This window comes from Aquila chrysaetos, chromosome 24 (genome assembly GCF_900496995.4).
Source record: "Aquila chrysaetos chrysaetos chromosome 24, bAquChr1.4, whole genome shotgun sequence".
NCBI lineage: Eukaryota > Metazoa > Chordata > Aves > Accipitriformes > Accipitridae > Aquila > Aquila chrysaetos.
In genome coordinates this window covers 3,369,103-3,395,290 of record NC_044027.1, presented here as the reverse complement: position 1 = coordinate 3,395,290, position 26,188 = coordinate 3,369,103, and the positions used below count along the sequence as shown (strand labels likewise).

Genomic DNA, 26,188 nt, shown 5'->3' with positions numbered 1-26,188 from the left:
GGGGGGTTGCATGGGTTTGGGGGGGGGGACATACGCTCCGTCTTACAGCTTGGTCCTCCACCGGTAGAGTGCGTGTGCGCTCCCCGCGCGGGGATTCCGTCCTCTCTAGGGACAGCTTCCGGGGCGCTCTATGGCACGGCCCCGCCGGCCCGGTCGCCCCCGCGGAAGCGCCGGGGCAGCCATGTTGCCTGCGAGGGGAAGTGGCGGCCCGGAGCCCCGCTAAGATGGTGGAGAGGAGTCCTCGGGGGGTGTAGGGGTCCCGTCCCCCGTCCCCCCCCACCCCCTCGACCCCGGGCCCATGGAGCAGCTATAAGGGTGAGCCCGCCGCGGGAGGCCGGAGCTCGGGGGCGTAGCGCTCCGGTGCCGAGCAGGCCGGGCCGGGGGAAGCGGGGAGGGCGGCGGGGACCGGGGTGAAGGCGGCTGAGGAGCCAAGAGCGAGGTGCGGTGGGGGATCCGGAGGTCTCCTGGGGGCGCAGGTTCGGCAGAAAGCTGCCCGCCCTCGCCCCCCGGCTGGGCCCGCGGTGGCGGCGGGGAAGGGGCCTGGGGGAGCGGGAGCCTCGCAGCCGGCTTGTGACACCCAGGGGTTGTGGGTGTGCGTTTACAGCCAGAGGAGCGGTTGCCGGGTCCTGCCTTGAAAGCGTTTCTGCTTGAAAGCTACCTTCGTGGGCAGAAAAAAAACCGAAACACCCATAAAAATCAAGTGTCAAACCCGAGATGCAAATCTTCCCGTTTGACTGAAGAAGTCGTGTGTCAGTAGCGTCATCCCGCTGCCTGCAGCAGTGCTGTGCATCATTCGCTTAGTTGTGTTGGGAGCACAGCGAGGTGTCTGTCTTCGTGAAGTCATGCCCTGAGAGCTGTCATTCAGAAACATGCTTCCAAACTTTAAGTATTACTCTTAAGTCTGTTTCCTGCTGAACACTTTTTACGGACATCTTACCGTTGTCTGACAGCTTATGGTTTGCAGATAGCTGGTGCTTATACCATCTGTTCCAGTAATAAAAGGAGATGCACCAAGTGTTTCTGCATTATTGCATATTTTCCAGAGCACACTTTTTGCTTTCTAATCTTTTGCATACCTAGTGGTTATGTGCAGCATTGATAACTTTGGCAGCATTTGGAGTAAAATTTTCAGAGCAATGTGATATGACCTGACTACAGCAGAGAGCTGACTGGGACTGTTTGTTGCCATGTGTCGTCTTTCACACCATGATTTTAACCTTAAATGCTGCCGTGCTTTTCCAGGGCAAAACACTGCCAGAGGCTGTGCAGTTTAACGGTTGGAAGTAGCTGCTCTGCTAAGTGCAATATTAACATCAAGGAAGTATTTTCAGGGAGGGATTAATAACTCAAAGATCAGATGTGTAGTGTTTCTCACTTATTAACCAGATGGACTTTAAAAGATGATCCCTAGTTTCTAGGCTAATCAGTTCTGACACATCCTGCCTGGGGTAGTGCAGAATTTAGAGATGTAACGCTCACTGGGTTAAAAAGAGCTGAAATAAACCTACAACTATCCAAGACTTAAATGTGACAGAAGCAGAGTTTGATGGATGCAAATTATGAACTTTTAGAGAAGATAAGTGAGATTGAAAGGGCCACTGAAATATGAACACAGTGCTGTTATAAGAACTTGGACTTGTTTCTGCTCTGGTTATCTGTTCATTTAATGCTCTCCAGCAGCACCAAGCTACTGTGTTGCCAGCATAGGTGGCCCCGCTCTAAGCAGGGCAGTGTCGACTGTTTCTGCCAGGTAGGTCAGGTGCCAAGCAGCGCCCTGCATTCCATGTATTGCTAGGAGACTGCACAGGAAACGTGCTGATCAAAAAGGGTTAAAATTCGTATCCCTAGTGCCTGCTTCTTCAGAATTGTACTGTGGACTTTGTGTGGCAAACAAACATGTAATAGGACTTTGAGTGAATGCCTATATATTTAGCAGCTGTTAGGAGTAGAGCAAAAGCACCTAGATGTTCAGCAATACGCAGACTCACAAGGGAAACATCACGCAGCTAGTCCTGCTGAAGATGTGATTAAAATAAGGGCTTTTCTCATTTTTCACTGCTGCAAAAAATAATTGATTATTAGCTTCAGTTTGACTCATAAGTTCTAAAGTACTTGGCTCAACGCTAAAAAGAAAGAAACTGTTCTGTGGCAGGAACGGTCACTTCAGGGTATTATATAGCCTTTACCTGGTGAAGCAGCTTGTTTTCATGATCTAACCACTTCTTGCTCCATGGTTGAATGCATTAAAATAGTGACATTGATTTGACATTCCTTTTAGGAAGTATCCACTGTTGGGAAAAGCAACCCCGAGAAAAGCCCAATTTCATCTGTTAAAGTAGAGGTAAATGGAAACAAGGGTGTGCGTGGTGGGGTGGAAGTGCTGCCCCATTCTGGACATCACCAGCAACAAATTCTGTCAGCGGCAGCTGATGTGGGGAGATTTGCAGAGCAATTTGCCAGTGTGCCTTTTTTAATTGCAATGATCAGCATTGTTTTTCCTCCTGCTTAACATGTTTAGCAATAAAAAGAGCATTGCATAACATTTGTATTTGTTAACTACTAACATTTATCAAAGGTTGGCTAATTTTGGTGCGTTATTGGCAGACCTTTGGGGAGCAGCACACAGTTCACGGCAGATGCATCATGTCAGCAACAAAACTCATGTCAGGTGAATTTCAGAATTAAAATGGTTTTTTGTATTAGAAGATCTGGATTTTACTCCAGAGCAGTTGCCAAAAAGGAGCTCTTTAAATTCAGTGTTTCAGCTAAATATTAAAAATAGTAGCCCTGCCTTTTGTTGCCATCAGTAATACATTAAAGGGCTTCTCCTTAGTGAAATCGGGCTTTTCTCTGGATCCTTTTCCTAGCAGATGATATTTTTCCTGATTGAATGCCAATTCAATATCAAAGCAATGAATTAGAGCACTTAACTGAGCACAGGACAGCAAAAATTGAAGTCAAGCAGTCTATAAAGTGTGAAATCTGTTAAATCATGTAATTCACAGCCCAGTTTTCTCTCCTCCTACTGCCACTTCCCAGCCAGAAGCCCCCAAATAACCAGCCAACACTTGCAAGGTCTCATGGAGTAACATCGTGACAAGGCACCGCTTGTTGGGAGGTGCCAGGGGAAGGGCAACTTTGCTGTTTCCTTGGCTGGCATTGTGCAGCTCTCAAAGGACATGTATGAACTTGTTGGGAACACAGTGATGTGATCAGGTGAAATGTATGGCCCAGAGAAAGGTAGAAGCACTATGACAGCATTGATGGAGATCAGGATGTAGTAAGGCATGGTGTTCAGGGAGGAGTAATGTTGCTGTCGCAGGCCAGGCGAGACAGGTGGGCAGAAGGACTTGCAGGCATGAAAACTCACAGGGACTCACACCGATAGGGACAAACCTAGTTAGCTCTGACTCAATTGTCAGATTAGTGCTTGTTTAAAGCCTCCCCTCCAGGGCTGCTCTCTGCATGATACTGTACATGAGACTGCAAGCTTGTTTTCAGTAGAAATTTTGCTTTATTTGAAAGCATGAAAAAGGATGATGCTGACTGAGGACAAGACTTAAATGTCAGACCTTAACCCACTGTTGAAGTGAGCCATTACAGAGTCCACAGATACACTGAACAGTAATGTCTAGTTTACACTCCCTGCTGTGTTTTCACTTTGCACAGAAGCTAGAAACTGTATTCTTTCCTTAAAAGGAGAAGACTTTAAAATAAAAAAAATGAACTTGAATTAGAACTTTAGCTTCAACTTTTTAGACACTGCTTTCAAGAAAAGTCTGTGCACCCTATGCTTGCACTCTCTTCCGAGTCTGTTAAGATCTTTTGCCTCAAGCCTTTCCTTCTGCAAGCATCAAAAGCTGTGGTCTAGTGTGGTTTTGATCTCTTAAGAGAAGGAACTTTTACTCACAAAACAGACAGACGACTTGTTCCTGCAGTGTGTCTGACCATATAAAGTGTTCAAGTGGAAAAAATGGTTAGTTCATGACTCCTTTGTGATTCATGGTTTCCTCCGAGTCACTACTCTGGTGCAGTGTCATTTTCTTACATATGTAGCTCTAAAGCTATAGAGGGGATCAGCAGTCATTTCACTGGTGCTTCGTTCAGTTGGCTGCAAGTTAGTTTAGACACTTCCAGGGTTGTGAGGTAAGCTATTTTGCATAAAATAGGTGGGAAAAATAGAGTTGCAGGGGAAAGTTAAATAGGGCACACTGAGCAAGAAGCTTCTTAGTTCTCTAGGAATTTCTACCATTTGTGTTTCTGGCCAGCCTGCGTACAGAGGGTGGTAACATAAGTGAGATTTTCCGTCTTGGCAGGACAGTGACTGGTGGCTGCCTCCATAAATCTTGTGGGTATCTGCAGTCTAGACATGTTTTAGAGCCTGCATGCTTGGGAAGACAGCATTCAGTAATCCCAAGATTAATTTCTGATTAAAGGAAGTGAGTATTACTAAGAATCAAGCTTACTAAAAATACAATTTATCTGTAAAGACTGGAAACAAGGCACTAACTTGCCGGCCTTTCTCTAATAAGCTCAGTACTGAAACAGTTAAAGTGATCCTTTTAGTTGATTGTCTTAACCCAGGGGTAGCAGAGTCCCTTTCCAGGAATGCAGGGTGGAGAGGAAATCCACTGTTTTCTCTCGTTTTGGCTGTTTTTCACACCACCTCCAGCTCTTATCAGAAGCTGATGTGTTTAGTAACTCCCTGTCCTGACTAAATGAGTTGGAGGCAGGAGCGGTTTTTGAAAGAGCGACTCAGAGCCCAGAGCATCAGCAGGACCCGGAGCCCAGCCAGGCGTGGCAGAGCTCCTGGGGAGGCTTCACTTGAGCACCCTCTGGGGCTGCTGGAGTTGCTCTCCTGCACAAGGACCCGCAGACTCTCCTTGGCAGGAGCAGAGGCACTGCCTGGGAAAGTGAGGTGGCAACGACCGGCCCAACCTAGTGATACTCCTCGTATCAGAGAAGTTCAAGGTTGGTAAGTTTATCTGCAGCTAGTACAAAGTACAGCTCAGCTTGTAAAGCATAAAGGATCCTGTGGGTAGTTTGTGTTGCAATGCGCTTGGCACTATCAGTTAGAAACCTTAGTTAAAATTTAAGACGCTGATAACATGGAAGTGATTTTAGCTGTTAAAAGTCACTTTGAGTTACTACCTAGATCTGGTCACTATCAATGTTATTTACCAAACTTGAACATTTTATATGCTTTAATAAAGCTTTCCTAAATGTTTAGAGATGTGTTTGATCTTTGGAAATGATTTTATTCCTGATAGTGCCTTAGTTCTTATAGCATTACATTTCTCTGAAGGATCAGAAGCCTCTAACAAAGTCATTTTAAGTCCCTTTTAATAGATGGGGAAGGGGAGGGATAGGGGTTTAATGGTTACCAGTGGTCTGTAACTTGAATTGGTGCTAAAGCTCAGATTTCTGTCATTACTGCGGTTTCTGCACTGTCTGCAAGATAGATAGATGTTCAGCCTGTTTTGTCTACATCTAAAATGTTTGGTTACGTTCCTCAGGCATAAGTCTGGTTATTTTGCTAGTATTCACTTTTTAACATAGCTAATCATACTGGCTCACATTCTGTGTAACTGATGCAGTAATAACAAATTCATTTACTATATCTGGAAAATTCTGTGAAAGAATTTAGCTATTGCTTTGAAAATTTTCAGCTTCACATTTTAAAATCTAGTTAAACTACTTCATGGGTTAAAAGTTGACACTTCTTCCAGATTCCACACAGTAAAAACTTTCCCAAAGCTGCATGTATGTAGGCAAATTCAGGGACCAGTCTTTTTAGCTCATCTCATGCTCTAGCCTTAAGGTTAGCAAAATGGCAGTTGCAGGGCTTGTTTCAGTATTGCCTGCAGAAGTGCAACCAGATTCACATTGAAATGGAGATTTCATTGTAACTAGGTCCAGGGACACACAAGAGTTTTACAGGTATGTTGGTCTGAGCTTCAGTGCTGAGACTAAGAGCTCAAGACTTAAGTTCCTTCTCCAGCAGGGTCAAGTTACTTTTTTTTCAGTGGCTAGTTAGTTTACACCATCCATTCTCTTTAAATATAAAGAGGATTTCAAACCTGTTGTGTGAGGTAGTTTAAACTGGATTGTGCTGTGAACATGAGTCATTACAGACCATTCTGCATACGAAGCTGTGCTCTTTGGGTGGATGCTGAAACTGATAGGGCTTGACAAATTCAAATAGCTGCAGGACTTCCCCTTTTGTTCCTTTCCAGGAAAGAATCATTTCACCTGCTCACCCTGTAATGCTGTTAAACTGTTAATTTATAGCCTGCATCTAGTCATTTGGGATGAAGGCTGCAGCAGCTTTAGCAGGTTTTCAGCTTGGAGAAGCAGGTGGGGAATGTGTTAATCTTTGCCATCAGCACCAACTACTCCTTTTGGGGCAATCGGGGGTGGGGGTTGCTGTCTTGTGGAGATTTCCATTGTGGTTGATTGTGACTCAGCTTCTATTTCCCCACCTCTGACTCAAGAATTTCACCATGTTAAGAGTTTGCCGGTGGCCTGATGGAGACTGGCAGTTCCCTTGAGCTGGCAGGTCCCCAAGTTCCTCACCATGTTGTGCCATTCTTAGAGACGGGCAGAGTCAAAGCATCCTCAGTGCCACAGCAGATCTGTCCCAGTTCTCACATGGTTGGTTGTCAGGCAGTGGGCAGCTGGATGCAGCTCGGGTAGGACAGAGCAGGTGAGGGGCACTAACATTAACATTATACAGCAGTCATTTAAGATATGCATGCAGGGCTAATTTTAAACACTGGTTTCCTGAAGCTTCTAAGAAGTGGAAGTGGTTAAACTCAGGACCAGGTTTCTCAGCTTAACTGGTACATGAACCTTCTCATTTATAGGTTTGTGCTAGAAACAGCTAATCACTGCCACAATGACATCTTCAAGCTCTGCCCAGCATCCAGCAGCTGAGAATGCCTGCAGAGTCACACTCGGACAAGTTAACCAGGTAATTATCTCTCCCACTTACCTCCTCTGCTTTCTCCTCACTAAAGCAGTGATTTCTTCCATCAAATCAAAGCTCTCCGAGTACAGGTAAGAAAGAAGAATTTAGCCTAATGGAGTAGGGCTTTTATCCTGAGGAGTTGTGTTAGCTTTCACTAACAGATCAATTATTTATGAACATTTTAAAGGGGGAGGAGGGAGGGGAAAAAAACAGCTAAACACTGCCATACAAGAAATTGTACAATGCATATTTTTGTGCTGGGCATATGCTTGAAGTTTTCCACATACAGTGTTCTTCCTAGTGCTGGACTCTTTGTGACAGTTGTATTGGAGCTTTGTAACTTTGTATGCTGAACTTTGTCTAGTCAGTAATGCATCACCATGCCCTTTTTTGGAGTCAGCTTAGGTAAGTATTGAACATGCAGTACTCCCATTATCGACTATTTCTAGAGTGTCCCTGGAACAAAAGGTAGTTGTAAGCTGTGAGCCAAGGCCCAACATGGCAGGTGTGTGATTTGAGTATGGCTCAATACTATGTTGACATCCAGTCACAGAAGAGACATTTGCAAACACGAACAGTAGAAATCTGATCTAAAAATCGGAAAGGTTTCTCCAAGACAATGTCCAGAGCAAATTCATTGTGAAAAGCATCTCCACAATATGAGGGGATGTGGCAGAAGTGGAAATAAGCTGATGGGAAGATGAGAGCACCTCCCATTTGAGGCTTAATTTAGAAGCTTTGAAATGTAGCCAAGTCCTGTGCAGAATTGATGTATATGCTTATTTATTCAATTGACTTTGCATGAAAAAAATAAGTAAATAGGCTCTGATATTAGCAGCAAAATATTGTCAACACTCAGTGTCCTAGGCAGCATGGAATAAACACTTCCATTTTTTGGCTGAACTGTAGTAGCTAAGGGCCCATTTTAAAATGATCAAGCTAACTAGGTTGCTTCTTTAATCAGAAAGAGATGTATAAGAAGTTACTTCAAATCCATTTGAGAGTGGTCATTAGAGAAATGAATGCATGCAAACACATAATGTCATCTTATTAAAAATCATGTGCTGATACAAGCACTTATTTGAGTAGTGCTGAGCTTTTTCCTAGTGAAAAAGCTGTTCTTGGGAAAGAGACTTGGGGCTGGACACAAGCTGTTCTGTTTGAGCTTGAAAATGCATTTAACAAACATCATAATGAGAAAACAGGCAGACCAGACAGATTCACAGAGGAGATGAATTTTTTTACAATATTAGAAAATAGTGAAACAAATACCTTGCCAAAATGCTGTCTGGTAGCTGAGTTGACAAATTACATTTATGACAAGCAACCAAAACCTGCTCTCCTTACCCTGTGCAGGAAAATGGTGCTGTAGCTCAGGCAGTCTCTTGAGGAAACATTGCAGAGCTGCAAGCAGGCTCTAGTCCTTGAGAAAGCAAGGGGATATTGCAATTATATAGGCAGAAAGCAGGGGTGGGTATGAGACACAGGTGAACCCACCTAACATTGATAGGTGGAGGCCTTTACTAGCTAGCACAGATTACATGCCTTGAGGATAAGCCTTGTCAAAGTGTAGAGGAAACAGCATGAATATTGTGTGCTGAGGACTGGACTTTTGGTCCTGTGACAGATTGAAGTATCTTGTTGTACTAGCATCTCATAGATGAGAACAGAAGAGACTCGGTGTGGGAAACACGTGCGTTAGTATACAATATTGTACACAATTGTGTAGCATTCAGAGAACAGTGAAGGCTTTCTGACATTTTTAGGGAATACAGGGCGTCAGATCATGTGGTGGCACTCCCCTAGGAATTGTTAAAATTCTTGTGGAATAGATGAAGTGGCAAAGTGGGGGAGAAGTAGCTATTTAAAACTTGCTGCTGTTTTATATAGCATCATCTGTCTCATCTGGTACTCAAAGCTGCTTGGGTGTGTGGGTGAAACCTAAAGGGGTTGTGGAGCAGTTGCATCGTTCCCAGGGTGCTTTATATTTTATATAATAAAGATTTTGGTTGATGACTGAGATCCACAGAAAATACAGGTTCTGATCCTTGGTGTTAATTAACCACACCTTGTGTTTAATGCAGTCTTTTCATTGTGTGCCTGTTCACAGATCCTAATAAGTACATACTCCCTAAGGTCTGTACAGAGCAGGTGGGATTTGTTCACTGCACTAATTGAGAAAATTCAGGCATGCTGCTCTTGAAGTGGCAATCTGAATGCACCATCATTACTCCTAAATATATGACTCAGTACATTTGGTTAGTCACTGCATAGGACTCCATGCCAAGGGTCTGAGTTTCCAATTTTCCCTCACAGGATGAATGACATCAAAGTTAATGGGACAATGTGAGTGATTAAAGCTTTTAGAGCTGGCTGCCCACATTCCTTGGCTTTTTTTGTCTTGCACTTGAGTCAGAATGATTGTGCTGATTTCCAGTCCTTCTAACTTCTTTTTAGGCATTTGTCCATGCAGATTACTTGTAAAAAAGGATACCAGCCTTCAGCAGGTTAGCCTGAGGCAAGCCATGTATCCCCACGACCTCCAACTCATACCATGGTTGTCAGCTCTGTGCTTGGTGTGAGTCTTAACACGGGTTGACTTGGGCAACTTGATACGCAGGCGTACATGCCAGGGTGACATGCTTTCTCTCAGCAGCCGACTGCTTCTTGCCATTCAAACTCTCTGCTTTATGTTTCAGGTGCGACCCAAACTGCCACTTCTGAAGATTCTGCAGGCTGCAGGCGCCCAAGGTGAAACCTTCACGCTGAAGGAGGTGGGCTCACTTGCTAGGCACTGAAACTATGCCTGTCCCTGGTTGTTTGGGAGATGGCTCTTTGTGGGGAAGGGGTGGAACTGGCTATGAATTTTTCTGTACTTCGAAACCCTGTCTGCGAAACAGGGATACCTGACCCTCAGGGCTGTTGTGATTTGATTGATCATAAATTGTCTTGAGAGCCCCCGGAAGAATTGGAATAGGAGTGTGAAATATTAAAGAAAATTATTTATCCTGGAAAATCAGAAACGTCTGTAGAGAAAGGAGAGATGCAATAGCCACATTCCTGAGAGAGTGTAGGAGATTCTGTTCAATTGTCTTGCTCTCTGCTCAGTGCATGAAAGCCTTAAAAATTGGATTCCAGTTGATATTTTTCTTTTAATTTTCCTTTGAAATGGCTTGTCAGCTAAACCTAAGAGACCCTGTGAATTCATTTATTTTAAGATTAAAATGCAATATGTGTACAAGATTAAAAAAATGACAGTGACTGTGATTTACAAGAGTATCCTGTCTGCAAAGAATTAAATGCAGTGGTTTTTCATTATGAATGTGTCAAATATTCCTGCAGAGCCCTGTGACTTATTTTAAACACTTATGCATTTAAATAACTTATTTAGCTTCTAAAAATTTTTGCAAAAACAAATTGAATGGTTTAAATGGGGATAGTTGAGTATTAAATGCAGGTTACTTGTATAGATCAACATTTTAACTCAGCTAAGTCAGTTTTTTCTGCAGCGAATGGAGTACTGTTAGCAACTTTTTGGTGACCCTGTCATTCAGGAGGGTCACTTTGGTGGGTAATGGGAGGTGAAACCAGCCTATACTGTGCATAATGTACTTTGCTTTCTCCTCTTGCACTCTGGATTCCTCACTGTAGCTGGCAGTGTCCCATAGCTCTCAGAGGATGTTTCCTCTCCATCCTTCTTTGTGATACTAATGCACTTATTTGTGCATCTTGCAAACTGTGTCCTGAGGGACAGCACTGTAAATGTAGTTATCCTTTAGTAATAGTTTATACTTTTAATTGGGGGTACCTTCTGCCTCCTCCACACCTATTTCCTTCTCTTCTTTACTCTGAGTTGAATAGCAGCAGTCTCCATCTGCAGCTCTCACTGAGGGACACTGCCCAGATAAAAGTATTATCACCCATGTCATGTTTTATTTTAACGTTGGGTAGCAGAGTGACTGCTGTTTGTCCATCTTCGACTCAGTTTTCTTTCTTGTCACGGGTTAATAGTTAAAAACCTTACAGCAATATGGTAACTCTGCATTGGTTGGGAGGCATGGACGAATTGCAGATGTGCATAAAAAGCAGGTACTATTTGACTCACACTATATAGGGTATCAGGAGGCAAGTATCATAAACTAAAGCAAATTTCCAGGGCCTTTGGTGGTTTGGTTTCAGTTGCTGATATGGCTAATGGTATGTCATGTATCCACAGGTTATGCATTACCTAGGACAGTATATAATGGTGAGGCAGCTATATGACAAAAGACAGCAGCACATGGTCTATTGTGGAGGAGATCAGCTGGGAGAACTGCTGGGACTGGAAAGCTTCTCTGTAAAAGATCCAAGGTAGGAAAAAGTCTCCTTTAACATCTGTTGTATTATAGAAGTTGCTGAGACAGGAGACTTGGTGTCACTGTTTCTGTTCACTGTTCCATACACCTCCGTGAATAGCAAGTGCCCTGCTCAGTGGCTTGTTGGTAATGCATTTGCTGTGTTTGAGTTGAACTCCTTTGTTCTGAAGAGCCAGTTCTGAATGGTCCAGGCAGTGAGCTGCTTGAGGTAACATCTTTTCCCCTTTTTATTTCTGCATCTTCTCAGGCCCTTGGTCTCACACTTAAGCAAAAATCTGCATCCTTCAGTTAAGTTCTGAGCTAGACTTCTCTGTAGCAAGTATTTAGGAGTGGCAAGAAAACCCCACTGCAGTTTCCAGTGTCTGCCTAATAAAAGAGAATTTCTGTCCCTGGTTTGAAAGGGTAATGCTGTTTGGTTTTGTGAGTATACTCAGCTGTCACCTTCTTTCCCACAGCCCAGTCTATGACATGTTGAAACGGAACCTGACTTCTGCTGCAGTGGCAGGTAGGTTTGTTACAGTATGGGCAAGTATATTCAATATAGTGTTGATGTAACTTGGGTAAGTAATGATGTTCAGAAAAGAGAAATGTTTCTGAAGTTGGAACAAACTGCTGATGAAGTCTTTGACAAGACAGTCTCTTTGAGTATGTGTCTTTTCTGTGTGTCCACCGTCAGTAGCTGTGATATGAAATCAGTTGAGTAACGTGGCTGCCTATGACCAATGGCCAAACCTCGGAGCAGCAGACACACTCTGTCTGGAATCACGCTGACAGAGCTAAATACTATAGATGTACAAATCAACGTGGCTGAAGTATCCCATCCAAATTGTTATTGATTTCTCAGTCTTTTCTCGATTTCATAGCATGCTGTGATTTCTCGCTCTCACCTCATTTTATACTTTCATAGTCTTGAGACTGAATATAAGAGTGCTGGAAACCCAGCCTAGTTCTGCAAGCCAAAGAGGTCTGGACTTTAATTGGAACACTTGAACCTTTAAAGGTCACTGTTACTTTCCCAGCTCATAAGAGAAATCAAATCCATCTACATCAAAAGTCCTTCAGACATAAATTAAAATTTATTCTTAAATTAATCTCAGCTGATGGCTTCCTTGCAGCCAGTTCCCATTGTATGGCTGCTAATCTCCATTTGAAAAAAAACTTCTGATGAAACTACAAGTGTGTAAATGATGAGGGAGCTGCACCCGGAGAGTTGTGGAGTCTTGTGCTGCACTTCCTGGGGTCTCTAAGCAGATAATACGGACTTAGTCTATTTTTGCACACATACATAAAAGCTTGTGCAAATTTAGAAACTGAGAAAACATGGCCCTAAACTGCTTAGTCCTCTGCTTTGAGTCATGTACTGGTGCCTCTGAGGTCCCCCTCCTTTCTCTATTTATGTAGAAGAAACTTCCTAAGTGGACTGTTGTCTAAACACGTTACCCACAGAATAACTGTGTGAGTGCTGTTTCCCTTGCTGGAGATGCCCTGGCCTCTTCTCTATAGGCAGTGTATGTGGAGAGCAAAGGATCCCAGCGAAACACTCTCTGCTCTGCTGCCCTGTCCCCTTCTACTTGGTGTGTGCGTGTGGCTGGGTGCGTGTGGCTGGGTGCGTGTGTGTATGGTCCGGTCATGGTGTAACTATTTTTAAACCTGTCAAAGGAAATACTGTTCCTTTAGGGAGATGATCACTGAGTTATACCACCGTGTCTGCTTGTGTATGTGTGTGACTATAAAACGAAACAAGCTTGGCAGACCAGACCTTTGACAAATACATAGGAAGGATGGCTCTAGGTATTGCTCATAGCAACAGAGGAATAACTAGAAGTGCCATAGGGCTTAAAGAGGTCTTCATGTTTCATGTTTTGTAATAGCTGCTTGTATTCATTAGCCAAATCAGTGCTTATCAGCACATCATTTTGCAGATTATCTCAGCCGCTTCTTTTAAGTACACTTGTAGAAAGAAAAGTGACTGCAGTACATCTTGATAATAAAGACTAAGCTTTACATAATGCTCTTTATCAGATGGTGTCCTTGCTTGGCTAGCTTTCACGCTAAGTGTGACTCTTACGAGGCGTGTTTAGGAATACCTCACTTTAAGGGCATTTTGTATAGTATATGTTGGCTTCAAAAAAGGAAGCCTTCCAATAAGTGGAGTGTCTTTTCACACAGTGTTTAAGGCTAGTTTACATTATTTAGAAAGTGTTAGAAGGGTAAGTCTTCACCTCTTCTAATGCCCCTGCACAGGCAAAGCAATTATGGATGAGCCAATTGGCTTCTGTTTTCCTTCAAGTATTAAATAGTCAGTGACTGCAGAAGCCGTAGGGTGGTGGCAGGGAAGAAAGGAAAGCTGAACTAATGCACGGAAGGCAAAGAATATGAGATAGAGCCATGCCATTTTGTGGTCCTGTTTTGGTCTATTTTATGGACCACTTTGTGGTCCACTTCTCTGTCTATAGCAGCAGTTTTCAGTGTCTTAATACCAGTGCCATGATTCATGGTGTGAATCGGACTATTCATGTCTGCCTGGCATTCAGCAGGGAAGTTCTTTGCTAAATTGAAAGCGGAGCAAGCAGGAGCCATCCTTGCATCTTTTGTTCTCTAGCAAGTGATTCTGTTTAAAGGGTAGACTTCCTAAGTGCAGGTCTGCTATTATATAGAAAGATTTCTCTTAATTTGATTGTTCTTGCTATTTAGGTTGGCCTTTTTAATTAACTCTTGGGGCCAGCATAACCATCTGGATTAAACTGTGTGATGGATGTGTACACAGTTACCCAGGAAAGAGCTTGCTGTGCATGGAATTTCCCCTTCTTTAGTCTAGTCATTGTTCTTCATGCCCACACCCTTTAAGAAAGGTGTTTTTCCTGTCTCAGCCTAATGAAGGAGATGGTGTCCTCAGGTATTTATGAAAATCTTACTCTTCTCTGTTCATCTTCGGCATGGATCTGATCCAGCCTTCAAGTGAGAGTCCCCACACTCTGCTATTGCTCTGCATTTCTGCCTCCATGATGACCTCTTGTGTAAAGGACCTAGAGCTTGCGATGGCAGGACAGCCTGTAGGAAAAAGAGTCGTTTTTCACATTGGGAAGAAGGTTCTTACATGCTGTGAGGTTTCATCACGCTTCATCTCCAAGGAGGCACAGACTCTGTATTCCATAAGCAAACGCTTCCATGTGTACCTAGCAAAGCCTAGGGAATACTGGAGTAATGCCTCTGTAGGAAACAGCCAGCTCTCTTAAGGAAGAAGGGGCTCTGTTTCTCTTAAAGGGTTACTTAGAGGTCTGCCAAGCCTGGCTCGTTGGTTGCTTGCTGAAGACCCTCTGTGTTGTGAGAATGGTTATTACCAGGGAAGGTTTTTTCTTTTGTTTTACCTGCCATCTAGATGCTGCACAGAATCTCGCAAAGGAACAGAGCGTCGATAAGCCAAGCCAAGACCAGCTGAAGGTAAACCCACTGCCTGGTGGTTTCTTTTGTTGTACAGAGTGCCCCTTCTCTGTACCTGTGCATGGTGGACTGCCAGAACTTTGTGCTGCTTGGCTGCCAGGTCCTCACCTTCCTGAAAAGTTCTTGGAGTCCACAGAGCAGGGACAGAGTGACCCTTCTCTGTTCTCTTCATAACAGAGTACCAGTCTCTGAGCGCGTTTCTCTGGGGTGTAGCACTTCTAGTCCTCAGTTCCTCCAGCGTGCTCTGTATTTTCATGTCTTTCCCCCCTCTCTCCCATCCCCTCTCTGAGTAGGAATTGCCAAATAATTAAGCTTTCTAAAATGTGTGAACAAGTTTTGTGTTTAGTAGGATTGTTTTCTGAAGCTTTCAGGCAGAATCTGAAACCTAGGAAAAATCTTTGCACATTCAGACTTGTTTCCAGGTATATTTGGGGATTAAGGTAGTCTGATCTGGGAGGTGTCTGTTCACATTGGGGGTCAGAGAGTCACAAAGATCACAGTATTACTGCATTAAAGATGGCAACTTTTGGACTTTTGCCAATTTTAAGATTTTTCCTGGGTTACAAGTGTATCGTTTGTGCTCATTACAGATGCATTAGCCTTCTTAAAGGGTTAATAGTGTGTAGTTTTTGTTCAGAAACTTTTATTTCTCTTCATAACTTTTTGGTCTTGTACTGCAGCTGGTGACTTGGAATGGAAGTGCTACATCCCCTTGTCCCTATAAGCTCTGATGGACTAACATCTGTTTTTTCCTTCATGCAGTTTAGCCGGCAAGAAGGTTCTGACACTGGCATCATGGACGGTGAAAACAATGCTTCTGCTTTGTCTACCTCAGAGCAAAAATGTGAGAATTATGAAGGTGAGTGCCAGCTTTTCTGCAGTAACTCAATGTGTACAAGCTCTTCTGCTCCTTCTCTAGTGTGACATGTTGAGCTCTGCATCAGCAAAATGCTGGAGGAGGGTGTTGGGAGACTAATAAAAACATGTTGTGGAATATAATCTTTAAAAATCATCGTTTTATGCTAAAGATTGAGAGAACTGCAAATGTTCGCCAAAGGTATTTTATGATAGACGTGTTTTCTAGCTTGGATATTTGGTCTCATAAATAAACAAACACTTTGAATAAAATGGCAGGTTAAGCCCCAAAAGCACATCTATCACTAAACAATACCATGAAAAATCTTACAGACCTTGCTGAAGGGTATTTTAAATGCTGAAATTACACTTTGTATCTATTTATCTTCCCAAGGGACTCTCTCCTCTGATTACATAGAACACAGCCTGAGCTGTCTGCAGTCATTACCTGCAAACCAATCAGGGAACTGAATAACAACGGAATTTTTTTTTCTATCCAGCTTAAGTGTAATACAGCTCCTTCATATTTAGACATTTCCTTTGTTTTAATGTCTGGGGATTTCTTGCTGGTTCACTCATATGGATTTCTGATGTTATGGAAGCAATTTTCCTGTTTTTCTACTTTCTATTCTCACGTTGTTCTCATATCAAGGAACCTAATTTGTAAAACCAAATCTTCTCCGCAAGTGTGGGTATTTCCAGATCAAATGAGAGTGGTAGATATTTTCTTGGCTGCATGTACAAAAGAGGTAGAAACAGTCCTTGTGCGTGCCTTTGAAACTTTTGGCACTGAAGAGAGATAGATTCAAGGTTATCTTGAAATTCAGACTGCTGAGTTTAGGATCATAGACTAAACTGCACGGGCTAAAAAGAAGGCTGAAGCATGGGGTTATGGAGGATGGATTCTTACCTGCCTGCTTCCTATTTTGAGCCTGGTTTCGGAATTCAGGAGCTCCCATCACTGGAAATTTGAACTAAATTCAAACCAGTTCTTTCTGCATCTTAAGTCACTTAAGAAATCTACTCAGTGTTGACTTGGTTAGAGCTCTGAAATAAGTGTTCATGTTTCTGTATAGAGTCTTAAAAGTAAGGTAAAGCTAAAGAGAACCCATACTGTTATAGAGACCCTGGGAACACTGGGATGTTCTTCTGTCCTCTGATGGCTGTGCGGTGACTATTTTGTCAGGTTCACTTGGGTAGATATATGAGTACAGATGTGTGGCAGATCTAACATCCCAGTATGCTCATACAAACCCCAAAGCTCTTAGCAGTAACTGGCTGTAAGAAGGAGCAAGAAAGATTTCTAAAATTGGATGGGGCCAAATTTTTCTCTGCTAGTCTCTTAAAATAATGTAGGTGTGGCATGACTTAGATTCTACTTGGCTCTTACAGACAAAGACTTAATAGAAAACCTCTCTAAAAGCAAGAAGCCTAAACTGGACCTAGTGTTTGAGGAATGGGATGTAGCTGGTCTTCCATGGTGGTTTTTAGGCAACCTCAGAAGCAATTACAAGTCCAGAAGTAATGGATCAACAGATATTCAGACTAACCAGGTGTGTAGACGTTTTAAATAGGTGCACTGTATTCTCTTCCTCTCCTCTTTTGGGTTCCAAGTAAATAAAATATTCTTGTTCTTTCCCCTTCCCACTCCAGGATTTTCAGCCTCTCCCTTGTGTGTTCCTGTCCCAGCCTTTCACATCAGGTGGTTGGTTACCTTTAGTGTTCTTAAATAAACTAGGCACTCTCTGAAGGCTGTGTTCAGCCATTGGAGGTCCTTCTGCACTCCAGAGCATTGGTTGTATTTCAGGAGTTGCCCCTCTTCTGGGTTGAAAGTTGTTACGTGGTGCAGATGGCTGTAGCGTGGTGGCCAGCTGCTGTATGGCCAGCTAGCAAGGGGAGTGAGCATAGCGCTGCTTGCAAAAAGGGGTGTCTGTGAGAGTAGTGAGCTACTCCTTTCTCTCCTTTCTCCAGGGTGACTGGAGAAGCTGCCCAGGGCTGAGCAGGCTGTTAGTGAGGAAGAGGGGAAAGGCATTTGCTGTGGTGATAGCTGCGGTGCTGGTACTCCTGCTGCTGGTAACCTGAGCTCTAAGTGGTCTCTCCTGTTTCTTTTCCAACAGGACATAGACACTGCCGTTGTTTCAGATACTACTGATGACTTGTGGTTCCTCAACGAATGCCCGTCGGATCAGAGCAGTGCTGCAGTCAAGGTGGAAACGGTTGACTGCGAGGAAGTGAAAGAAGGTGGCAAAAAGGTACCTCTTCAAACAGCCACAGTGCATGTGTTCCACAGGTTGGCCTTGTTTAATTGATCTCACGGTGCTGTGCTATTTTGGAGGGCTAGATCTATAACCATCCAGAGTTTAAACTGTGTTCAGAAAAGGCTGTCATGATTCCACATATGGGGTGATGGCTTTCCTGTGTGGTCAGTCTACTTGGGTTTTGGTTTAAATACATGTATTTTCAATAATTTAAAGTTAATTAAAACTCTAGCAGCAACTTTACTATACCTGCAAGACTAATAAATTAAAAGACTTGAAGAGGAAAATCTCAATTTATGTTGTGTTAGCATTCAGTGTAAGATAGGCTGGCCTGAGTCTGCCAGCTGAGGTGCTAGTGAGATTGGTCATGGGTAACTAATCAAATGTGTGTTAAAAGGATTGAGTTCATGACTTCTTCCATGGAAATTAGTAGGATCACTCAGGTGTGTATATGTTTGTATTTGTATGATTCTTGCGTGCATCCGAGAGAGGTATGAGTTGACCACCAGCAAATACGACTGTAAACTAGCCCAGCAACAGTTACCAACATTCTAGAATAGATAACTGTACATAAAATGGCTTTTCATTCACTAATAGGAATGACATAATTATCATGGCAATTATATAGTCAGTTTAGTTTTGGTGTACAGTGCCAGGCACGTCATAAGTAGAGTTTATTGCGCACTCTGACAACATTTCCACTCTTTCCAGGTGACCGAAGATGCATGTTTGCATGACTTTGAGGATTCTCAATGCTTAAGTGATGACACAGATACAGAAGCTGTTTCTGAGGTAGGCATCCTTTAGGTCAGCGTTCCTTGCTTCGAGTGTGCTCCATCCTAGCTGTAGTTGGAAAAACTTGTCCTACAGCTGCTACTGGTTGTGGTAGGAGAAGCTGATTCTTGTATGGGTTTCAAAGGCCAAAAAAAGAAAAAAATCAAGCCAAAAAGGCTTTTTTGTAACCTGTGTGAAGAAACGTAGAGAAATTGGCTCGACCTGGTCTGGTTTGTTTTGGATAGGGCTCTGTTAAATTCTAAACTGGATGGGCATTGAGCACTGGCAACCTCTGAATGCTCTGACCTACCCAGTCCAAAAACACCAAGTGTCTCTCCCACCACAGAGCAGTTCTGGAACTTATGTAATTTCAGCCACTTTTTGTGGCAATGTGAGGGAATTTATATGTGCTCTAGCTAAGAGGGGTTTTTTGACTAGGAGATTAGGCTCCTTGTTTCCACATTATTCGTCCCTTTTGTACCAGGGTAATGTAGTGTCAGCATGGGCAGCTGCTGGCTTTTTACTCATGATGTAACTTGTCCCTTCACACACCCGGGAAGTGAATGAAGATTAGGCCCTCAGTTTCCAGCATGGTCAGTCTTAATGCTATATGAAGTCAGTATTAACAATATCCATGCATGTTTTAATAAGGTTAATTCTGATGTCCTCTGAAAGGAAATCTGGAGTATAGTGCTTGGCAGAGATTCAGAAATCTAAAGCAGGCACTTTGTTATCACCAAAGTGAAGTGCTCATACTCAAAAAAAGCTTGTTAGTGGAAATTTCTGTGTCAAGATCAGGGTTCCACTGAGCCTTGGTGTCCAGGCCAGCTCTGAAGCTGTCACTTGTTTTCTGGTAGTCTGCGGGATGAGAAGAGAATCCACTTCTCATCTCGCTCCATTTTTCTGAGATACTTATATGGCCTTTGTCAGGAGGAGAGCCTGCGTACCTGCTGCTGTAATGTCTTTGCACTTGCAGTGACTCTCTAAGGACAGACCACAGCTCCTGTTTAAATAAAAAAAACAAGATGGAAAGAGAGAATAAGCAGTAATTACTGGGTTGTCACCCCTCCCCACTACCCCGTTCCTCTTCCAAATTCCCTCATGATAGGTACTGAGGGACATCAAATTTGTGTTCTTTCATCTGTGCTTTTTTTCCTCCCAGTCCTGCAGGCTGCCTTTTGAGGTTTTGTTGTAAGTCAGCAAAAGTGTATCATGATCCTCTTTGCAGCTGATGGCACCAAAATTTTTTAGCATCATTTTCTAGGCTGTGGATGCTTGACAAATTAGGATGTCCCTGTCATTGGACAGCTGAATTATAGTTCTGAACTTTGGCAGCTCTTGCCCTTGCTATGTGGGGTAATCAAGTAAGCTGCTATTAGTTGTGCAGATTCAACAGATGCTAAGTGATTAGTGAGTCTGGGAAATATATTCCTGACTGATTCCAGGAGCTCTACCCTTGAATTTAGAGTGAGATACTGAAAAATTCAATAAACTGCACAGCTTGAGAACATTGTATTCTTTCCAGAGTGCTGAAGGCTGGAAGGAAGGAAGGACAGATTTTAATGCTTAAGAGATCTGCATCTGTAGAATGCACAGGGGTAGTCAAATTCTCTTTAGGCTTTCTGAGGTGCTGATGATCAAACTAGCAATCATGCATTCACAAGCTTATACTTGGTAATAAATGTCCTTTTTTGATGAAGCTTCTTTGCTGCTTTTCCTATGTAGAGGAAACAAGTTGTACGCAAGAATACACTAACTTGCTGCTGTTTTTGTCTGCCTCAATCATTCCTCAGGACTGCTGGCAATGCACCAAATGCAAGAAATTTAACTCTCCAGGCAAACGGTACTGTTACCGCTGCTGGGCCTTACGGAAAGACTGGTACTCAGATTGTCCCAAACTGGCTCATTCTCTTTCTCTGTCCAACATTGATGCTATGCAGAACAAAAATGATGATGAAGGGATAGATGTCCCGGACTGCCGAAGGACTATTTCTGCTCCAGTTGGCCAACCCAAAGACCTGTACATGGTAGAAAACAAATCACGTGTAGATCCCTGCAGCTCTATTGAGTCTTTGGATTTGGCACGAGAGTGTGAAAGCAAGGAGTCTCTGTTGCATTTCACTGAGCATAAAAAGGAGGAAGAAATACAGTCCTTAGAGAGTATAAAAAAATTACTGAATCCTTGCTTCTTATGCCATCACAGACCACGGGATGGGAATATTGTCCATGGAAGGACTGCTCACCTTGTGGCCTGTTTCAAGTGTGCAAAGATGCTGAAGAAAAAGAGATCACCTTGCCCAGTGTGCAGGAAAGAGATTGAGATGGTGATCAGGATCTTTATGGGGTAGTTGTGCCAGCTCAGGCCTTCTCCACCAAAAGATAGCACACGGGTTTTTTTGCACTCACACAAACCCTAACTTCAGAGCTCGGCCAGTGAATACCAAAGAATTTAGATTCAGTCTGACCAAGAACACTGAGGAATCCTCTGCATTAAATGAAGCATCATCCACTTTCGATGTCCATTTAAATTAAAGCCTCTAGGGAGCAGGGAGTGACTAGCACATTGGTATCAATGCCCCAGCTTTAAAATTGTCTCAATCTTTTAATTTCAGCTCAGTGGTGTCACTAGGACTCTCTGTTCTGACAACTGGTCCTTGAAGAAAATGAGTTTTGGAAAGAGTTAAACTTTGGCTGTTGGAGCATTGTTCTCCAGTAAGTCAAACCCTGTGCAATGCCTTTTAAGGGGGAGTCTGCATCTGAGATACATATATGCAGGGATGGGAAAGGAGGTGGGAGGGAAGGGTAGACCAAGGTGTTTGCAATTTAGATAAGCCATTTCTCCAAGGATCAGTTTGCCTGAGGGCAGTGAGAAGTAAATAACCTGGTTTCTGATTTTTTTGTTTGTTTGTTTAATGTAGGTTTGTTAGATAAGGTGAAGGTCCTCTTGCTCCCAGACTTGAAATAAGTCCTCCCAAATGTTTAATCCGTAGCTATCTCAGGTCACATGGCAAAAGAATAGGGAGTTATACTTTGCTTTGTTATTGGAGCTTTTAATTTTTATTGATTCTTTTTTTCATTTAAATACAGTTCTATGTCCTCTTGCATAGCTTTGTTGAAGCCTGTCCAATGTTAGCTCAGAATCTGGTCTGCCAGCTGGATTAAATTATAACAGCTCTGTGCATGTTTTGGGATGTTCTCATAGCTCTGTGCTTACAGCACCATTGCAACTTCTACCTGCCCCATCTCATCAGGCCAGTCTAGATAGAAGATGCTCACTTTAGAGTGCAATGTGGCTTTAACAACAGGATATGGGCCACTGAGGGGAAAAAAAAAAATTCCTGTAAAGCACCAGTTGCAGCTGGTTAGTCTATGGGCTGTGCTTGGTGTTAGTTTTTTTAATTTTTCTCCACTGATTTTCTTTCCCTGTCATTTCATGCTTCAGATCTGTTTGCAGCATTTACGTTGTCCTTCAGAGCTACACATGGTTGCTCTATGGGCTGTTAAAAAAAAAACTCAGCTAGAACTTGCTTTAAAAATGTCTAGCCCTTTTCTGAGATTATATCCTAGAGTATGCTCAGATCTTCATCAGCCTTCCTGTTCTGCAGGGCTTTGGAGGGCCTGCATCATGCAGCAGTAGCTATAGTGCCTTCACCTTTTAGGTATACAGGCATCTGAATTCAGTACAGTGTGTAGAATAAACCCGGTTTTGTCATCTTCTCTATAATTCCCTCTCTAATCTAGGAAGTACACCTGAAGACAAAAAAAGAGAAGATAGTGCTCATACCTTGGTGCTTCTCTAGGCTGTTTCCACCTTCTTTTCCACACTCCTTGTGCTGGTCCAGCTACAGCAGGTCAGGCATGCAGTGGAAGGCCCCAGAACCTGCCCAGTAGAAGGTCCCAGCAAACTGCGATGTCAAAGTTGTTGTTTCTCTGCAAAGATATCAGAGTAGGTGCTATATGCAGTCTCTGCCTACCACTGCCAAAAGTCGGGTCCACTTTATATTTTGCGTAGTATTGTGATTATTTCTATGTTGGCTATTATTTAGACTATTGTTGTTGGCTGTTATTTACAGTTGTATTTGAAAAATCGGAGGATAACCATCTGGTGTTTTGGTGCACTATCTATAAGTCCATGGGAATCAATCCACATGGAAAAGCTGACTTACTGCTCCCTTAACTGAAGGGCTGTTAAATTGCTGGTGATGCACTTTAATCATGCTAAGATCAGCAGCGTTACCGCCTGGAATCACCGAAGGGAGTTCCTGCCAGGTAGTTTCTTCCCTTTTCAGGTAGTTTCTTTCCTTTTAAGGGTCTTGGGCTCAGCAGGGTGCGTTGTGGCACTTTGTGGCACTTCTGAATACTGTGAATTCCCCCTCATCCCGATTGCTTCTGAGAACTAAATGTTTTGCTAAAAAGCAGTTTTGCTGAATTGTTCAGATCTGGCTGCACTGAAAAGCATGTAATTTGTGTTGACCAAAAAAAAAGTCAGGAGAGTTTAAGTTCCAGTAATGGGGTTGAATATCGCTACCAAAATCCTACTGAGATCTGTACGCAGCTTCCATTATTAAATGAAAATTGTTGTCAGTGTGGCAGTTTGTGATAAAAAGCAAATCTGCAGGATAACTTTCAGTGTAACTATCTTTGTATCTGTGACTTCTTGTTCAGTATAACCATAGTGTTTACACACGCATTTGTCAAGTTCTTAATTCTTTTTAGCAGAAATAATTAGTGGACATAAGATACCACAATGTTACAGTTGATTTTCCTTCCTATAGAAGTATAAGCTATTGCAGTACAAGCACGTTGTGTGTAGCTGTAACTGCCCAGTTGTGGCTGAGGCTTGGGGGCGGGGGGGGAGTTCTAGTGCAGGACAAGGCGAGAAGAATGTTTTATTGCTTTAACTTAAGTCTAAGTCTAAAGAAGTAGCAATTTACCAAGAACTGCTCTTCTGACACTTTGTAGGAAGTGGAGACTTGAGGTATGGGTTGAAGAACTAGCACTCAGCTACAATACTTAACGTTGCAGTGCAGATGAGATATTGGCCAGGCGGTGTTATTACTTTCCTTTTCTACAGATGTGGCAGTTAATGTGGAGTCCTAATTCAGAAACCCATTTTTTGGAGGAGCTAAGCATTTACCTGAGATGGGTATGAACTCGGGTTCTCTGAATACGTCATTGGTGTCTCATAGTGGATGACAGTTCTTCTCTCTTACAGTGGTTTTACTATGAAGTGCAATATGAGAGAAGAGGTCCTTGGTAATTTTTAGCAGTCATTGCTGCACATCTGTTAGAGGAAGTGTTGAGTGCAGCTGTCTTTCGATGCTCAGACTAAAAAAGTTTATCTGTTTCACTGCTTTTTTTCTTCGATGACGTTGGTTGCTGTTCCGCAGGAGCCTGCTAAAGTCTCAAAGGCACAAGTGTACCTGTAGGTCAGGTTTCATTACTAGATCCCTCTGCTTTTCCACCAGAAGTTTTGGCACTAGTTATCCCCAGAACCAGCAGATTTCTTACTTTAGTGGGTATTTAAATACTGTATAGTGCCGTTCAGCACATTATAGTGCTCTGCAGTGTGAAACCATACGTATGTGTAAACTCTCTGTATTGGCAACCAGAGGTACAGACGTTGCATTTGCTCCTGAAAGTCTTTCCAGTTTAAGTGCCTCTTCTCAGTTACTCTCAGTGATTCTGTTTACTGACACACAGAGCACATCAGCCTTTTCTTCAGCTCTCTCTTCAAAAATCTCAGCGTCCCTCCTCTGCTGAGATGTATTATCGAGCCAATTTAGCCTAAACAAAGCCTCTACATGAATTACAAAGATCCTTTGGAGCACCTCCCCAGAGTGCTTATTTCTTCTGAACGGTGGGTGTTGCCAAAGACAGCTATGAACTTTCTGCCTGTGCTACGTATTTATTACGGTGCGTGACTGTGATGGAAACCATAATGCAGCTTGCCAGGGTCTGCTCCATCCTTCTGTGTCCAACATAGATTGTATCTGATACCAAGAAGCTGTCCTTGCAGAGACAAAAGTGGCTGTTGGACAAATGGAAGTGGAAATGGAGTGGAAACTGAGTGTCTCAAAACCCATCGGGGTAGCTTTCTTTTGCCTGCTCACACTCTGCCTGTTCTGAGCTTCATCTTCCAGTCCTGGAAGAAAAAACAAAATGGTCTCACTAGAGGCCTTCAGTGACATCTGACCGTTTTGGAAGATGCCATGATTAAGTGATTGAAGGAAGAGCTGGGGCACTGGTCTCCATTCTGTCTGTCCATAAGCTGAGCAAGGAACTCCTCGAGTCCTGTGCATGCTCTTCGGCCACCTGTACATTGGCAAGCAGCATCAGGATCCTTGAAAAGGAGATACTGTGAGGCCATTCTATCAAGAGCCAGAATGAGACCCACAAATGATATGGGGGTGATAAACTGTGTTTGGAACACCTCTGGAAGCACAGATGACCTTTGGACAGCAGCTTTTCTGCTCTGGAAATCCTTCTTCAGTTATCTGTCCACAGTGACAGGAATTTCCCTTTGAAAACAGGTGAGACCCTGCTTGCGACTACATGGTAGTGTCTGGCCAGCAGAACAGTCAGCTGCCACTAGCTGGGTTACACATCCCATCAACTTGCTCTCTGCACCTTATTATGATTAATACAGGCAGCTGTTGTGATTGCAGTCCTGTTTTTCTGTGCTATTTTACCCTGGTAATGTGCACTTGCTGCTCACACATCTGTGGGGATGTCCCATGCCTGCTGTGCTGAGCAGGTGCTTCAAGAAGATGCAGCCCACTGAAGTCGGCAGTTATCTTCAGAATCTCCGACTCCTAGAAGGCATAATCACATCTGAGGATCAGTCTGAGAAGATCCTTGAAGAAGGCAGGAACATGTACCTCTGGCAAAGATAAAGACTTGCTGTTCTGGAAAGAGTGATTTCCTGCTGGATCTCCCCAGCACCCTTCCCTGCAGCCTGTTGTTCCCAGATACATTTTTCTTGTTTAGAAAAACTCCATGTCTCAACATACACCCACACAGTCACTGCAGTAACAAGCAGGAGTGCTTGCTAAACAACATCTGTGTGTTTGCACTATTTAAAAAAAAGGCACGTATCGCAAAACTGATGACCTGTTTTTGTGTCCTGCGCATAATGAATTTAATTAAATTGAGCGCGTTCTATGATAACGTAGGTTTATTTTTTCATTTGTACTGCGTTTCGGGGAAAACCTTTTAAGTAAAGGCCTGTAAGCAGCTAAGCAGCCTGTGATCTTCCTCTGCGTCTGTTTCCAGGGCGGGAGAGACCTCCCACCCCTCCCAGGATGGGTCTGCCTGGCAGTTGGGAGGGGAGGCTGTAGCATGAATGTATGCATTTGCAAAAGCCGGCAGGAATGGCAGCAGGGGAACAGCTTAGGCTTCATCTCCTGAGCCAGCTTGAAAAAGTACTTGCTGTGTTGTTTTTAAGCTGGTTCCCCAGTTCCATTGCCACCAACAGCTGTAGCCACTCCAGGTTCCCAGGAGGTACAACCACCACATCGTTTGCTTGTGGTAGT

General features: G+C 43.3%; 1 protein-coding gene across 3 annotated transcripts; it reads left to right on the top strand.

Annotated features, from left to right (window-relative positions):
• The first annotated feature begins 140 nt into the window (after nucleotides 1-140).
• MDM4 (MDM4 regulator of p53) lies at nucleotides 141-25,894 on the top strand. Of its 3 annotated transcripts, none has more exons than XM_030000643.2 (11): nucleotides 141-315; nucleotides 6,867-6,973; nucleotides 9,670-9,744; nucleotides 11,187-11,320; nucleotides 11,781-11,830; nucleotides 14,705-14,766; nucleotides 15,529-15,625; nucleotides 17,014-17,174; nucleotides 17,739-17,873; nucleotides 18,591-18,671; nucleotides 20,447-25,894. In XM_030000643.2, exons 2-11 carry the CDS (start codon nucleotides 6,899-6,901, stop codon nucleotides 20,999-21,001), a joined length of 1,425 nt encoding a protein of 474 aa, XP_029856503.1. In that variant the 5' UTR covers nucleotides 141-315; nucleotides 6,867-6,898; the 3' UTR covers nucleotides 21,002-25,894. The 3 variants fall into 3 exon arrangements, with proteins under 3 accessions (XP_029856503.1, XP_029856504.1, XP_040975532.1); XM_030000644.2 differs by lacking the exon at nucleotides 141-315 and adding an exon at nucleotides 4,126-4,971; XM_041119598.1 differs by lacking the exon at nucleotides 141-315 and adding an exon at nucleotides 4,126-4,975.
• The last annotated feature ends 294 nt before the right edge of the window (nucleotides 25,895-26,188 follow it).

Bases quoted from the DNA above. Each gene is read 5' to 3' on its own strand.
- MDM4 (XM_030000643.2), top strand. From the start codon at position 6,899: ATGACATCTTCAAGCTCTGCCCAGCATCCAGCAGCTGAGAATGCCTGC. The intron at 11,321-11,780 runs GTAGGAAAAAGT...TCTTTCCCACAG, and splicing joins TTCTCTGTAAAAGATCCAAG to CCCAGTCTATGACATGTTGA. The intron at 15,626-17,013 runs GTGAGTGCCAGC...TGGCTCTTACAG, and splicing joins AAAATGTGAGAATTATGAAG to ACAAAGACTTAATAGAAAAC.